Source organism: Thunnus albacares, chromosome 5, assembly GCF_914725855.1.
Source record: "Thunnus albacares chromosome 5, fThuAlb1.1, whole genome shotgun sequence".
Classification (NCBI taxonomy): domain Eukaryota; kingdom Metazoa; phylum Chordata; class Actinopteri; order Scombriformes; family Scombridae; genus Thunnus; species Thunnus albacares.
This window is the reverse complement of record NC_058110.1, coordinates 25,993,453-26,008,825: the sequence shown is the minus strand read 5'-3', so window position 1 is coordinate 26,008,825 and position 15,373 is coordinate 25,993,453. Positions and strand designations below refer to the sequence as shown.

Sequence of the window (15,373 nt, the reverse complement as noted above, 5' to 3'; positions counted from 1 at the left end):
TCAATAAGTCATACTTACACATAAGCACATTGCCTGTGTCTAACTACATTTAAGTTTTATTAACCAGCATTTTGCGCAATATATTAAAGGGGACCTATTATGCTCATTTCCAGCTCTATATTTTTATTCTGGGACTCCACTAGAGTAGCTTTGCATGATTCACAGTTCAAAAAAACTCCATATTTATCTTATACTGGCCCTTTATACAGCTCCTCAGTTCAGCCTCTGTCTCAAACAGGCAGTTTTAGCTCCTGTCTCTTTAAGGCCCCCCTCTTGATGAGCCCACTCTGTTCTGATTGGCCATCTTTCTGGAAGCCTGCCGAGGCGCTGCCGTATCAGGTTCGTGTTGAGTTACTGCTGATCCAAATGTCTTGCTTTTATATTAAAAGCTTTTAAATGACTAAACAGCAGGAGACTTCTATTGTGAAGAATTTACAGGAAACTAAACTTGTTCCTCACTGAATTAGCGGCGCTTCGTTAGCAGTGCTAAAAACCGGTCGACACAACAACATATGGTGATATTTGGGGCTCTTTGTTCAGCGGATCAGTTAGAAATAATGCAGGGAGGCATAGTACAAGCAGAAACAGCTGATAATGATGTTTGATGAAGAGCTGCAGACAATCAACACACCTACTTATTTTACTTTGCAGTGCTGTGTAATGGAGTCATAGCTCAGCATGACTACCCCAGAAACAATGGAAAAATGCCATAATGTTAGTGGAGCGGAGCAGTATAGCAGATGTCTCTATAAAGAAATCCATCACAAGCTGACATCAGCTTGTGCTGAAAGTAGGAAAAAACGTTGGAAACCGAGTGTTCAGAGCAGTCTGAAGCCAGTGCTTTTTGCTTACTTCTGCATGCGTTTACCTCATTATTTGACACTTTAATATGAACCTCCAACACTAAATATAAAACTGAAAATAAAGAAAAGCATAATAGGTTCCCTTTAACTATGCAGCCTGAGAAAGAAAAAAAAAAAGGTGAGCATGCTGGGAGTCAGTGTGGTCCAGTGATGAACACCTCCTGTGTCCTCCCTTCATCCTCTTTCTCTCTCTCTCTCCCTCTCGCTCTTCTCCCTCCTCTGGGCTGTTATTGATCTGATCTCCTCCTCTCTCAACTGGAGCCATGATTCATGTTGTTCCGACTGGCCCTCACTCACCACACACAGACACAGCTCAGTCATGCCCTCCCCTATCTATCTGTCCATCTGTCTCTGCCTGCTCTCCCTCTCTCTGCCCTCAGGCAAGTCAACCTGCTGTCCACATAGGGCCACCATGGCCTGGTTTTCTCCTGTGTGTGATTATTATTATTACCACTATCATTATTTTTTTATTATTATTGTTATTAGTCCTTTGCATTAATATCACTTGTTTTCCATTTGGTGTATTTCTAAAAATACTATTAAGGGATTTTGCCATTTGAATCAATAGTCAAAATTGTGATTTCTATCAGTTCTACATGAAATGCATGGTAAACAACACTGAAGAACTGTATACAGGGGTAAATTCAGCTAATTGTATAATTAAGAGTTTTAAATCATGTGGCAGACTTTGATGATACTGATCTTAAATATTAAATAATTTCATGTTCTACGAGAGAATCAAAGGATAGTTTTCATCAATTGTTTGTGTGCGCGCCATTCTTACAATATATAATATTTCCCTGTTTATTCAGGCTTCATCTCTCAAGTGTTCCAGTCTATTCTAACGCAGAATGTTCATTTTCTGGAGAAAAAAAAAAAGAAAGCTACAGAGACAGAGAGAAAGAGACAGAGAGAGGGAGAGAGAGAGAGAGAGAGAGACAGAGAGAGAGACAGAGATGTGTATAGGCCTTGCAGCAGCAGGAGCACATAAAAGCCCAGCTTCAGCCAAGGCCCCTGCTCCAATGTGTAGAAATTAATTGAGTGAAAAAAATCTGCTGTTTAAGGTTGAAGTGGGTTATGGGAGGCAGTGTAACAATTGTTTTCTGTTTGCCAGGGGCTATATATCGTTCATTCCGGCTTTCTCTCTCCTCTCCGCTCAACACTCGCCTCTACCTCCCTCCTTCCCCACCCTCCCTCCTCCCTTACCATCCATCCACCTTCTAAGCGTCTCTTGCTCCCTCCTCCCTCTCTTGCTCTTTTATTTTCCACAGTCTACAGTCTTTTTGATGAATTTTTATCTCTCCCATTTTCATTTATTACATAGGAGATTTTTTTGGTATCTTTAAATGTAATTTTCTAGCAATAACAGGCACCATTTATGGAATGAGGTTTTACTTTATCTGCTTATGTGTACATTGAGTGTGGAAATGGACTCACATGAGCCATACATACGTACATACATACATACATACATACATACATACATACAATAACAAGGATTTTTCCCCCCTGAGATTCTGTCAGTGAAACTAAACAATGTAGATGCAATAATTTGTGTGTGTGTGTGAGTATGCGTGCGTGTCAGAGCATCTGTCTATATGCATGCATCATTATTTGGTGACAGTGACATTAACACGGGACCAGTGTCGACACACAATGCAGAACAAGCTTAGCACCCCCTTGGGCTTTAACAAATGACTCATAGTCTGTCCACATTTAAATGTGCAATAGAAATCCACATAAGTCTGCTGCTGTAGTTAGCTGCTTTTGATTTGAGATCTATCAACAAAAAAATACATATCAAAACAACAACAACCAAAAAAAAACAACCAAAAAAATCAAACAGGAACAGCTTTGAAAATCATCAGAAACTGAAGAAAAAAGGACAGACAAAGATGCATGTGGTGTACTGGACACAGAAGGGAACATCTATTCAGATCACTGTGAAAAGAACAAGGTTAGCACTGATGTGTCAGCCAGGAATGGAATAAGAGAGATGTAGACTGCAATACAAACACAAGAACAGATGATGGGAAGAAGAAGAAAAATAGAAGGCAGGAAGAGACAAATTTATGACTAACAAAAACTTGCAAGACCATTAATGAAGAGACTTTTATCAGCATTAGTATTTCCTCTGTTGCCCAAAGCAGAAGGGTTAAACCTGTTTCCTGTGTTAAACTCCTCTTTAGCGCCCTTTCATGTAAAATATCAAACCTTTCAATATCACTCTGAGGAAAGCACAGTTGCTCACCCTGTATAATTCTATACAAACACTTAACCATTCTCTTTGAACTTTGCAGCTCCACTCATTATACCTCCTTTGAAGAGTGAATGTTGGAACATTGGTACATTTTGATTTTGCAGTTATTAAATGTAACACAGAAGCAAATTACATCTAAACCTCTGTGTTGCTGGTTAATAATACATAGGCCATGTGCACTAGCCAGCAGAATATTGTAAATAGCCAAGCAAAAGGAAAGATAAAGGTAGCCAATGAGCTAGACGCTTGAGTATTAACAAATTCATCTCACTGCAAACGTCAATACACATATATTTTTGCAGACGAGGCAGAAAAGCTCCCGTAGAATTGTGGGGCCAGCTGCACTGCCTATTTGAGTAAAGAGTAGATAATGTCACTGAATGTTTCCTGCTCAAAGCCCTTGCCCCTCCGTGTATAGTAGTATCCCAAACACCGGTGCTGTGCTCCCTATCTGAAGGATATTAAAAGACCCAAGTGTTCCAGAGCCAGCAGGGGAAAGAAGAGATGGTTCTGCCAAGGCCTTACAGCATTCGAAGAAAACTGCTGCTCTTGACATAGGGGTATGCCTTCACTACAGGAATGGCCCCATATTAACGGAGACCATCGGAGTAAGCAGCTTTTTCAAAGGGAAGAAGCAGAGGGGAGTAAGGTAGAGAGACAGAAGAAAAGCAGCAATATAAAGATAGATGGAGAAAAAGGGAGACTTGCAGATTCAGTAAAAGGCATATCCCAAAGAGATATCCCCGGCATTTCACACAATCTATATAATGCAGTTTACAGGTTTTCAGAAAACCACTCTTTCATTCTGCTCAATACTCCTTAGACCTCAGCTGACCCTTTGGTCCTAGCCCTGTAGACAGAAACACCCAAGAATTGTATGAATCTGCCAAAAAAACTGGTTATAGATCATTAAACACAGATTTTACAAAAGACTTGCACCCTCACATAAGAGAAGTAGTGTAAGACTGACGCCGAAACAACTTGCTTTCCTTTGAACCTCTATCTTTGAATTCAACTGAATCGAGCGATGGAATGAGGTCTAGACCATTTTCGGCTAAAGAATAGGCCTTTTGGTATATAACACTGCACACTGTATCACTTGGTAATGGTGTTTTGGTCTGAGCAGTATGAATATCTGAAAAGTATGAAAAGTATTCTGGTCTGGATCTGAGAGAAGGCAGAAGCCTTGGTGAAAGTTTCTCATTAACATAAAACCCAGGCCCTGTGTTGCCCAGGGATCTGTTTCACTCACGAGACCCCCCCCCCCCCAAAAAAAAAGGGGGAAAAAAGGAGAATTCACACTCTAAGAGCAAACCACAGAGTCATGCAAAGCTTGCTCACTGCCTGCAGCGCTCTGTTTACTTCACCCATTCCCCAAACCTCTTGCCCCTACTTTGCATATCTGGTGTTGGTTCTGCTCAACCACTCCCAGGGGGGTACCATATATCAATGGTTTGGTGCGTCTACTGTACAGTAATAATAAGGATAATGAGTGACATGTGAAGCACTGGGAAGCATCCCTGTGTATGTCTCAAAAGATCTTTGTGCCAAATGTCCCGGAAGAATAAGCAAAAGTAATTTGGCCTCAAGTAATCTTCACTTCCTCATTTTACTGTTCTCCATGATTCTTTTGAATTGTTTTTTCCCACAGTGGAAATGAAGAAGGTGTATATAACTGCTGACAGTTCTTTCTTTTTCACAGGAACCAAGAAGGGAAGTGGAGAGCTGTAGTGAGCAGCCTCAATAAAGTCCAGTCTATAAATGGAAGTCCTCAAGTTTTGCGACAAATAAAAATATTCCTCAGGCCGTTTACTTGGGGGATATTTCCTCCATCACCGTCTCAATAAAGAAGAAGTCCCCTGTGGAGATGCCTCAGCATGACAACACTGCAACATGTGGCAACAAGTGGTAAATTAAATTACGGAAGCTGTCGATAATGCACTGCTTTTTGACAGGCCCCTTATACATTTGCTCTCTACAGCAACCTTTCCAAAATTAGCCCCTCAAATCCAGCTACTGGATTGAAATGGTGATAGGGGGGTCAGCATGAAAGGCAGACCAAGGGCTTAACTGCTACTGAGTGATTCGGCAATTGTAAGAAGTAAGAGAGGAAAACTAATTACAGTGGGCTTAAAGGAAAACCATGGGTAAAGTGGACGTTCCCAATGCTGGGAGTAAGGCGTTCATGAGGGAAGGCTTTGGTTCAGTCGCTAATAACAACATAACAACCCCCATTAAGCCATTATGCTGGGGAGAGGATCACTGCTTTAATCTACTGTGCTGGATAAAAAAAATTCACACAATAACTAAAATGGATATCCTGCTCCATCACCAACCTACTGTGGAAGGTAACATTTAAAGCTAAATGCTGCAATTTCTAATAAAGGCCTTTGTTATAATTTAATTTGTATCCAGTGTGATTTTGTTCATTATTATACTGTGAAGCTTTTTACATTTCATTGTCTTTCCAATTTTATGTTCACCTCATATTAGCCTGAATAAATGTACCAGTAGTAACAACCATATACTTCATGTGCCTCTGCAACCACTCACTGACTATTGCTCTATGTGAGAGCATAAGGTTAAGAGTTATAACCATGGTAACCATCTTTAGAATATCACACATAGATTGGACTTAACTCCTCCACTATCAAGTAATTCAAAAAGGAAGAGCTAGCTGTGTGAGCTCCAAGGCAAAGAAAGAAAACAGTGAATAACAAAGCTGGCTCCAGGAGAGGAGCGAGAGAGAGGAGACAATGGAAACAGTAATCGATTTACTGTCTTTACAAAGCAGGCAACTGACTGTTGTCTAACAGACAGCCTACAAGTTTGAATAAACATGGAAAATACAAACTTTTTTGCTTTGGGCATCGCCTGTATCAGTAATCTGATCTTAATTTCACAGTTGACTTGGAGCAGGGGCAGGAGGGAAAGCATGCATGGTGTCACCTCCTCTCAGAAACAGGGGTTTGTTTAGTGCCCTCTCACATCTGGCCTCACAATCTGGTGATATCAGCTGCTGCATCTGTAAATCACAGCTACCACTGCTACTGAAAAAAAAAAACATACAGCCACTCAAAACACCTCTATTTCACAGATATACAGCTAGTTCGAATATAACTTACCCACTACATGAATGCTACCCACCCAGGTGGCCATGAAATTGGGATGTTATATCTTCCCAACATATATTAACTAGCAGAGAAAAAGGTTAAGGTACAAACTTGTGCCTTGAGAGAGTCATGAGAATTCAGATAAAAATTTGCTTGGATGGACAAAAAATGTTAATGTTTGACTTGCTGCAAAAGGAAGGGCTAGACTACTAATAAAAAGAGGAGTTAAATGTTGAAGGTCATGTGATATTGAAAGCCAATGCAGTGTAGCATCCAGCACGCATTCACTAGCATCCACTCCATTACAACATTAGCAACTAATGTTTTGACATTTGTCTTCATTATTATCAATGAACAGAGGCGATTGAGCCACCAGCATGCTCCATTACCTTCCTTCATTGCACAGTTGCACAGTTGAAATCACACATTAGGGTGGATCCAACATGAAATGACAAGTTACGGGGGCTAAGGACGCACCAGCTGATTATTTAGGTGGTGGAGAGTGAGAGGGTGGGGTGAAGGGATGGTGAGGTGAAGCTGAGGCAGGAATGGGAGTTAGGGAATTGGTAGAAAACTGTATTGGCATTAAAGTCTGGAGAGTGGGGGCGACGCAGAGCAGCACAGCACACCTTAAGAAGAGAAGCTCATTTCAATCGGTATAATTAGCCTGTGGTAATGAAATAAGTCAGAGACACTGCCACCTTCACTTAAGAGAAAATCGATCTGCGTTTGAGGGAGTTTATTAAAGCTTAGGAATAATGGGGAGATAGGATAGAAGGAGAGGAGGAGTGGGTGAGATGGGGGTGTTGAGTCCACATTAACAGCTAATCAGCAAAGAAGAGACGGTAAAATTGGGGTAAAAGCTTGACAAGAAGCAGAACGGAGATCAGTTAGAGTTTGTCAAAGCAGATGTGTTTGAGGTCTCTGCTATTTCACAGCAAGAAGCCAGGGGATGCTAGAGCTATGTACACCAAGAGACCTAAAGCCTGAATTGAGATGACATCACTCTGTGGAAGAATAAAGCCAATCAAAACCTGTTGTAACCAAGGTGCCTGATTGATTGACGGGAGGATCCTCATGGAAGTTTGGCTATGGCCGAGAGCTGGTGAACAACTTGAGCTCGGTAAGAGCAGGGTGTGGTGACATAATCACTGATGGACATCTCTCCTCAGGTGCCCCAAACGCATGCTGGGTGCTAGGGGTGCTACTTGCTCATTTATCCAGCCGTCTGGCCAACTCACCTGGAGTGATGGGGGAGACGTCAGGAAGGCAGGCTGCTATTTCACGGCCTGTTAAGCGCTAATGCCGCAACATGCCCTGCGCTCCAATTTTAGGGAACAGGGAGCATTACCGCCCAACTCAAGGTTCTGTCCGTCTGGACTGTGGACTTGGAGGGTGGTGGAGGGAGGAGGCGAGAGAAGAGAAAGGCAGTAAGGAGAAAGAGAGGTGGAGGGATAGAGCAGGACAGTGAAACATTTAGTGAAAGAATTAAAAGGCAAGGAAATGAAAGACACGGAGAGGGAAGAGGGAGAAAGACACAAAAACAGAGGTAAACGTAGAGACGGAAAGAGAGGGGGCGCAAGACAGTAGAGCTTTGGTTTACACGGGCTGCTGAGCCAGCACTGCAGAGCAGACAGGACAGCAGCAGCAGCACACACTGACAACTACTCCTGCCACGCTAGGCTGCCTCTTGCAGGCCCCAGAAGGCCCCTCGCGCCTGGACTTACACCCTCTCCCTCACCAGAGCCACTGAACATCACTGGCCTGAACCACCCATAACACTTGTCCTCTCTGTGCACTAAACCTGGCCCATGTAATAACCACAGAACCTCTATTAAGCACTGGATGGCTGGGGAATCAGAGCAGTTACAGCACAGCGTGAGTGACGTAAAGAAACAAGTAAGGTTATACTCAAGTTATGTCAACTCATTGGGTTCTGCCTTGTGAAGGTATGATGAATAATGGATCTTTCTTTTCTCCTTCTAAATAGTAGTAACTAGAGTAGGGAGCAGAAATAGATATCTCTTCGTCCTCTCCTGTGGACTCATACCCTCACCGAACCGAGGGCAAAGGTCAAGTCATTTGTATGTGCTTAGAGTAAACATGACTGTGCATGTTGAGTTATGGATCCCATCATTGGCTGGTTACAACAGTGATGGATCACCCCTCTCTGTCAGTCTTGAGGGGGAGAGGTGTTTAAAGGACATGACTTAGGTCTTCCAAGGCTGCAAGATGTGGATGTGCACACAAACACACAGAAACACACAACGCAGTCTCTACAGTATATGAAATAGCTGTTTGTGGTCCTATTTCTGTGAGCTCTCATGTGGCTTCGCAGTCCTGAGTCAGTTTCTACCTGTGCTGTGTCTCTCCACTAAACTCACCTTCACATCTTGCTCTGGCTTGGTTGCTCACACAGCAATTAGCTCTGGTAAATTAGACTGGTTACAACATATAGGAGCTCACAGAACAAAGTCACAGGATGGAGCGTTACATTGTCTTCCAAGTTACTGCCCTCAGCTCAGTGAACAGCCATCAGTCTTAATGTGTGTGTGTGTGTGTGTGTGTGTGTGTGTGAGTGAGACCTTTTGTCTTAAGTTGCAAACACTGCGCAACACACGTTTAATGATTTGACAAATGTACTGTATCTGAGCCTCTGACTGCTTATTGCTACTGATGGACATAAAATACTTAAATAGTCACCAGTGCATTACTCAAAGTTCATGTCAAGTGACGACTCGGATGTAAAGAAAAGCTCATTCTAAAACACTAAACGGTTATTATATGCATTTCTTATTCTATTCAGTTTTTCTTACATTACAGCAATCGTTGTTTTGAGAGTGACGCCCACTGGCCGGCAAGCTCTTAGCTAGTCATACATTTGTGCCTCGGAAATTGGAAGCTGAAAGAAATCTCCCTCCTTCCTCTTTCCAGCATGTGTTGTTTCTGTTTCAGTCTGGCTAAAGTTCAAAACCTGCCACCACAGGAAAGCAGTGCATCATATGATGCATGTCATCTGAAGACCCTAGCACACGCTGTGGCATGGCAAGTTAGGACCACGCAGCTTATACAGCACAATATGTAGCATATAAAATGAATCTGGACTGCTGCCATGGATTCAAGAGTCTTTTTTGTTTTATCTCTCTTGATTCCTCACCTTACGACCCAATGTCTTAAGTTATGGCTTGCCTGGAAATTTATTTTCTAAATATTATCTTTATAAAGCTGAGACTGTTGGTCACGGAGGTCTGGATATTTTTATACCTTAACAATAAGTTTCTCCTCATCCATTGTGACAGCTACAAGACCACAGGAGAAGACATGCTACCACAGGACATGGAAAGTACCAAACATACAGTAGCTGTGATGTGCCAATTGAGGCAGTGACTCTAAAGAAAAATGTCTGCTTTTCTAGAGCATTGACCAGCACTGATGCTGGAAAATAGGACAGTGGAGTACAGTCCAGTGCTCTGTTGGGGGACAGTGCTTCCACCTGTGCTGAAATGGCTCTCGCTGAGAAGATATAGCAGACACAAGAGACGAGGTAGACACAGGGACATTTCCATGTGACATTTGTTAACACTTAAATCTTCTGCTTTAAATATTTGTTAATTCATTTTGTTTATGTATGCTTTAGGACTGGTTTGGGAAAACAGCTTGCTCTTGTAATGATTGTACAAGCAATTTTACCAGAAAAGAGTCAGCTAATTTTCCAACAATATTATACTACACCAATGTCCCACTGCAATTTAGGTGGGGGCCTGAGTAGAGCTGAAGATGGTTATACAAGTGAAAACCAACACAGCTTAGTTGGACAGCCTAAAAAGGCCTGGTACATTCACACCAAAACACTTCTCTCTTCAAGTCTTAGCATCCTGGTAAATTAACAATGATTTTCATTTGTCATTAGTTGCCACCAACAAACATTAAAAAGTGAAACTGGCAATTATGAACCTCTCCTGCTGTTGAAACAAACACCTAAAAAACAACAACAAAAAAAAACAGACTTTGTATATCCATAAGTTTGAGATTTTCCTGTAAGCTAAAGACATCGTTATGTGAACATAATCTATATTCCAAACCATAGTAATGCAAGTTGGCTGACTAAACCTTCTGTACAGCCAGGACTGTCAGAAACTGTAAAATATGTAACTGAGTCCAAAAGGATGGATGTGTGCAGTCCCAACAGGTTATCAGACTACTGCAGGACCAGAGGTGACACTGAGCTAGCTAGGCGAAGAAAGAGGCCATTTTCCTGGAGTGACAAATATCTGGAGGAGTACAAACAGAGAGCATAGCCCCTGTTGGGAGAATGCCTGAGCTTTGTCTTTGTCACACTGTGTGACACAAACAACACCACTCCCTGAGGTGTGTGGTTATGTGTGTGTGAATGGTGTGCATGCATGTGCGCACACACAAATGGGAGACCAAAATTTCCCACCCTCATATATCTACCTCTACTCTATCTCAACTCCTGTGCTACTGGCATCAGTGCTTTTTGGCTAAATATGTGAAAGAGACCAGAACCCAAACTTCAGCACTATTGAAATCAAAGGAAGCAAAGGAATTTGGGCCTGAGACTTGCCTGGTTTCATGTGTGGGAATGCTGATAAATCAGCCAGGGTGCCAACACTGCATTGCCACCACCTCAGGTCGAGCGAAATTGAGCATAGGTGAGCCAAGGACAGATACAACTGGGCCTTTTATGGCAGCGGCTGGTATGGGGAGTGACTTGGAGTGAGGTGAGGGAACGCTAGCTCCACAGTACTGCTTTGAGCCAGCAAGATTAATGTAGGCTCTCTGGAGCAAAGGCAACATCCAGAGCCTTAATAAGGTACAAACAATCGGTTCCACTCCACTGGCTTCCCAGGGAAAACTATTGTTGTGCCGCATTGTTTCTTGGTGAGGCTCCTTGGAGACAGCAGCATGTGACTGTCTCCATTACAGCCAGGGGAGAGCTCACTGTAGACCTGTGTTTGTCTGTGTCAGGGTGAAGGTTGGCCCTCGCCCGCCCCATACCCACCCCTACCCCCGCCTCTTTCCCCATTCGCTCCCTCGAAATCCGAAAACTCTTGTAAAGCCCACTCACCTCAACTCCCTGCACTTTCAACTTCATGTGATCCTCTCGTGTGGTCTTCCCGTCTTTCCTCTTCTTCCAGCAGTAGCCATCCTTTCTGTACTTCACCTTCTTCCTATTGTACAATATCATCGACCCATTCTGCGGCCTGGATCCGTAAAAGACAGGAGAGAGAGAGAGAGAGAGAGAGAGAGAGAGAGAGAGAGAGCAAAAGAGAGAGAGAGATGAGATGAGAAGAATTTTTAGGCAAAGCTACAGCACAGCTCAGGGACTCATTTCAGAGATGTACAAAGAGGCCCGACACAAGTCTGCAGAAAATGCACCAGTGACTTAGATGACAAGACTTCTTTATGGTGTTTTTCAGCATTGGTATGCACGCTTTGACAATGAACAAAGCCCCCTTCAGCATACATTTCTCCCAATGAGAAGTGTGTGTGCTATGAGCAGCTTAAGTGACAGTCCTTCTCCCGGAGTAAATTACATGAAGGCCAGCGTGTGAGGCAAGCAGTATGGAGGTGGAGGGGGGGTTCCTTCCTTATCTCTCATTCATCCAACTTAAATGAGTTGTGGTGTTGGAAGTCCCCAGGGGGAAGAGAAGATCCTCCCTCACACTCCATTCATAATTCATTCTCCCTCCACCAGACCACAGCCTGTAGGCTCATAATGATATAATGTAACTATTTGATGATAATCTGCCTTTCCACTTCGATTTGTAACAGAGGCATTTGGCTCTCAGTGTTAAACATTAACAGAAAGTGTAACATAAAACATTTATGACTTACTCAACAATTAGTGAGCAGTTGAACATAGTTTTGTGTGTGTGTGTGTGTGTGTGTGTGTGTTTGTGTAGTGTGGGGTAGCTATGTATGTCAGTATGAATCCATACATACAATATGCTACACTTTACCATGCACTCTTGCGCTCCTCCAACACACACACACACACACACACGCAGGCACACCAGCACACACACACACACTATACACAGCTGCTATGATTTGGAGCTCTCCCAAATGAGAACAGGTTTGCCTCGGTGTTCGGTGCCTCATAGTGAATGAGTGGGAAAGCCGCCTGCCCAAGCTGCTGAGGAGGCAATGTAACTGTTGAGGGGGGCTTAACCATCCAGTCAGCTGGTGGGCCTTGTTAGCCTTGTGCTCGCTGTTCACATGCATAAGCACAATACACACACACACACAGACACACAGACACATGCATATAAAACTAGAAACCCCCCTAAACTAGAAAAAGTCTCATCAAAGCAAAGAACAAAAGCCGGGTTGATTTGTGTCTTCTGTAACAATATCCAAAATAGAGAAAACCCAAAGCTTGTTTTGCATTGTTTTGTTGTTTATTGTTTTTTTCATATGGTTTATTTATAACGCTGCATGCATCATTTTGCAGGGCTGCCTTTGGGGGCCAGGGCGCGTGTTTATCTTGGTATCACTCATCAATCATTTTCTCGGCCCGGATCTCAAGGGCCAGTGGAAAGGGAGGAGTGGTGGGGGGGAGGTGGGGTCCCTGCAGTCCCCCTCTGTGGCCCCTGACAGCACCTTCTAATGAGAGACGCCACTCACACACTGACGTGCTCACTCCTTGCTGATCTCCCTTCTTCCCTTTCCTCCTGCCTTCCTCTCTCTACAGCCCCCTCTTCTTGCCGTCAGTCAACTCAGGCTGTGCACCAGGGACTGTCTTTGTCTCCTCCCTCGCTCCAACTCCTCTTCTGCTTTCTCTCTCCCTCTTGTTTCATCTTTCAGGATCCCTAACCTCCACTCTCCCACACCTCCCTCTCTCCTGCTGTCTTCTCCTCACTCACTGCCCTCTCTTTTTTAGTACTCAGCATACTTTGCAGAAAACAACTATTAAACAGACATTTTTATTGGTCAATTTGAGAAGTGGAACTGCTCAATGGCTGTATGGGATATACACAAAGTGTAAATTGTGTTCTAATTTACAACATCCGTAATGTCACCCATTGTGGAGGCGTGATCATAAATGGCTCTTATGAACTAAGAACTTTGCCGCAATCTCGACATGCACTTCTACAGATCTGCATCCTAAATGTCACTTGAAGGACACTCATTTGACATGCCTACGTAAGCACTTGGTATCAATCAAACACAGGAACGGCCCTCTACAACAGTGTGATCCTATTATTTGTTTCGATATCATTCTGGGTTTTGTCCTTCAAAAGATACAAGGAGTGTGTGCTTCTTAAAATGTAGCCCTGCGTGAGACAAAAAGATGGGCGCGGATGAGATAAGGCAGAAAATCAAATGACACAGGGCTATCTGATCTCCTCCAGAGCACTGGAAATTGGGGTGAGGCTTCGGTGTCAGAGGCTCCACGCCGTATTTATCGGCTCGGCGCAAAAACTTATTCGCTCAGCTATTTTTGAGGGACTGTTAGGTAGATGCTATTTTCAATTCAAGGCACTTTGGACCCAGAGGAGAGAGCCTAGGCACCCACACTGGAGTAGGTCTGAGGCAGAGGCCAGTCTAAAATGCATGCTTTGGCAACATAATGTGTCTCTTCTCTCTCCCGCTGTCTCCCTCCTTCTCCCTCCTACTCATCTCCTACCACTGTATACTTAGTCGTTTCAATTAATCTTATCAGAATTATACATATTTATACATGAGGAGAAAAAGCTAACTGCTCTGTTATCAAAGAAGCGTGACAGGAGGCCCTCTGTCTCAGATGCCTAAATGTGGCAGATTAATATGGAAATACAGGCCTCTGACAAAGTGCACACAAGCTCCACAGCCGTCTCTCTCCTCTTTGGAGTTTGCAGCGATAATAAGCTTTACCCTCAGGGTGGTGTTAGGCCTTGTCCAGTCCTTTAGGAATCATTCATTTACCCAGGTAATGGCATTCGCTCAATCAGATTTGTTCATTTGAAAAAGTCAGGGGAGGGTGGGGGGTTTATGAGGCTGGTGACGTGTTCAGCATGGGAAACAAAGCCAAAGCAGGGGAGCCCTGGCCCACCGGCTCACGGGCTCAGCTCTACTGTCTAAAGGTCTATAGGCACTAAAGGAGAAAAGACAGAGAAGCTAAAACAGACAGACTGAGAAAGACAAATCTCTGAGTGTGAGAGATTCTCCTGTTCCAACAGGGATCAGTGGGGAGACTCCACAGCTCTGGTGAATCATACTAAAATGTTCTGTGAAAACACAGTAATGGAACTTAGAAATGATCTGAATTGAATAAACATTATGCATAACAAAAACAGGCTTAGTGTATAAGTTCATACACATTTTTGGTAACTTGCTATTCATAGAATAGCCAACCAAAAAAAAAAAATCTAACACATTATGTCCTCAATATATTACTTATATTACATGAAATAAGCTATTTCTGTATTACCGGACTCAAAACTACTCAACTGTATCAAGTGTACTCAAGTGTAAGACAAGCATACAGCATTTTAATTGGCATTCCGGTATATGATGGTATGAATTCTGTGCTGCTGGATGTATTCTTGTCAAAAGGGTTACAGAGAATGAAATATTTCTGTCTTGGTGAACCGGTGTAGCAGTAATAGCTGGGCTCCAGCCCCCCCTCCCCCACACCCTCACTCTGCCCTATTCCCCATGGTGCCCTGGGTTTGATTAATACCATACATGCTGTTTTTCTCTCCAGCAAGCTCAACTGGCAGTACAGCCGGTAGGAGAGGAGAGGAGAGGAGAGGAGAGGAGAGGTGAGGAGAGGAGAGGAGAGGAGAGGAGAGGGGAGGAGAGGAGAGGAGAGGAGAGGAGAGGAGAGGAGAGGGGAGGAGAGGAAGATGGAGAGGAGAGAGGAAAGGAGAGGAGAGGAGAGGAGAGGAAGGTGGAGAGGAGAGAGGAGAGCAGAGGCTTTGAAGATCGGAGGGTGAGCTGGTTGGGGCCTGAAGTGGCTCAGAAGGGAGGCGACACCTGCTGTTCTCAATTACCCATCAGAGCCTTCAGCCATCACAGCCTTTACCCCACTGTGTCAACAACCACACTTATACCTACTACTCATCTAAACACATCCACATACACACATATGCACACCTGCATTTGGTGTCACACACTGACCCTATTAA

General features: G+C 43.5%; 1 protein-coding gene across 1 annotated transcript in view; it reads right to left on the bottom strand.

Moving 5' to 3' along the window:
• The window catches only part of camta1a (calmodulin binding transcription activator 1a), a 158,614-nt gene that overhangs the window by 111,307 nt on the left and 31,934 nt on the right, over positions 1-15,373 (bottom strand). Inside the window, exon 2 of the mRNA XM_044351738.1 lies at positions 11,326-11,461. Within this exon, the coding sequence (XP_044207673.1) occupies positions 11,326-11,445 (120 nt within the window). The 5' untranslated portion in view covers positions 11,446-11,461. The remainder of the gene's footprint in view (positions 1-11,325; positions 11,462-15,373) is intronic.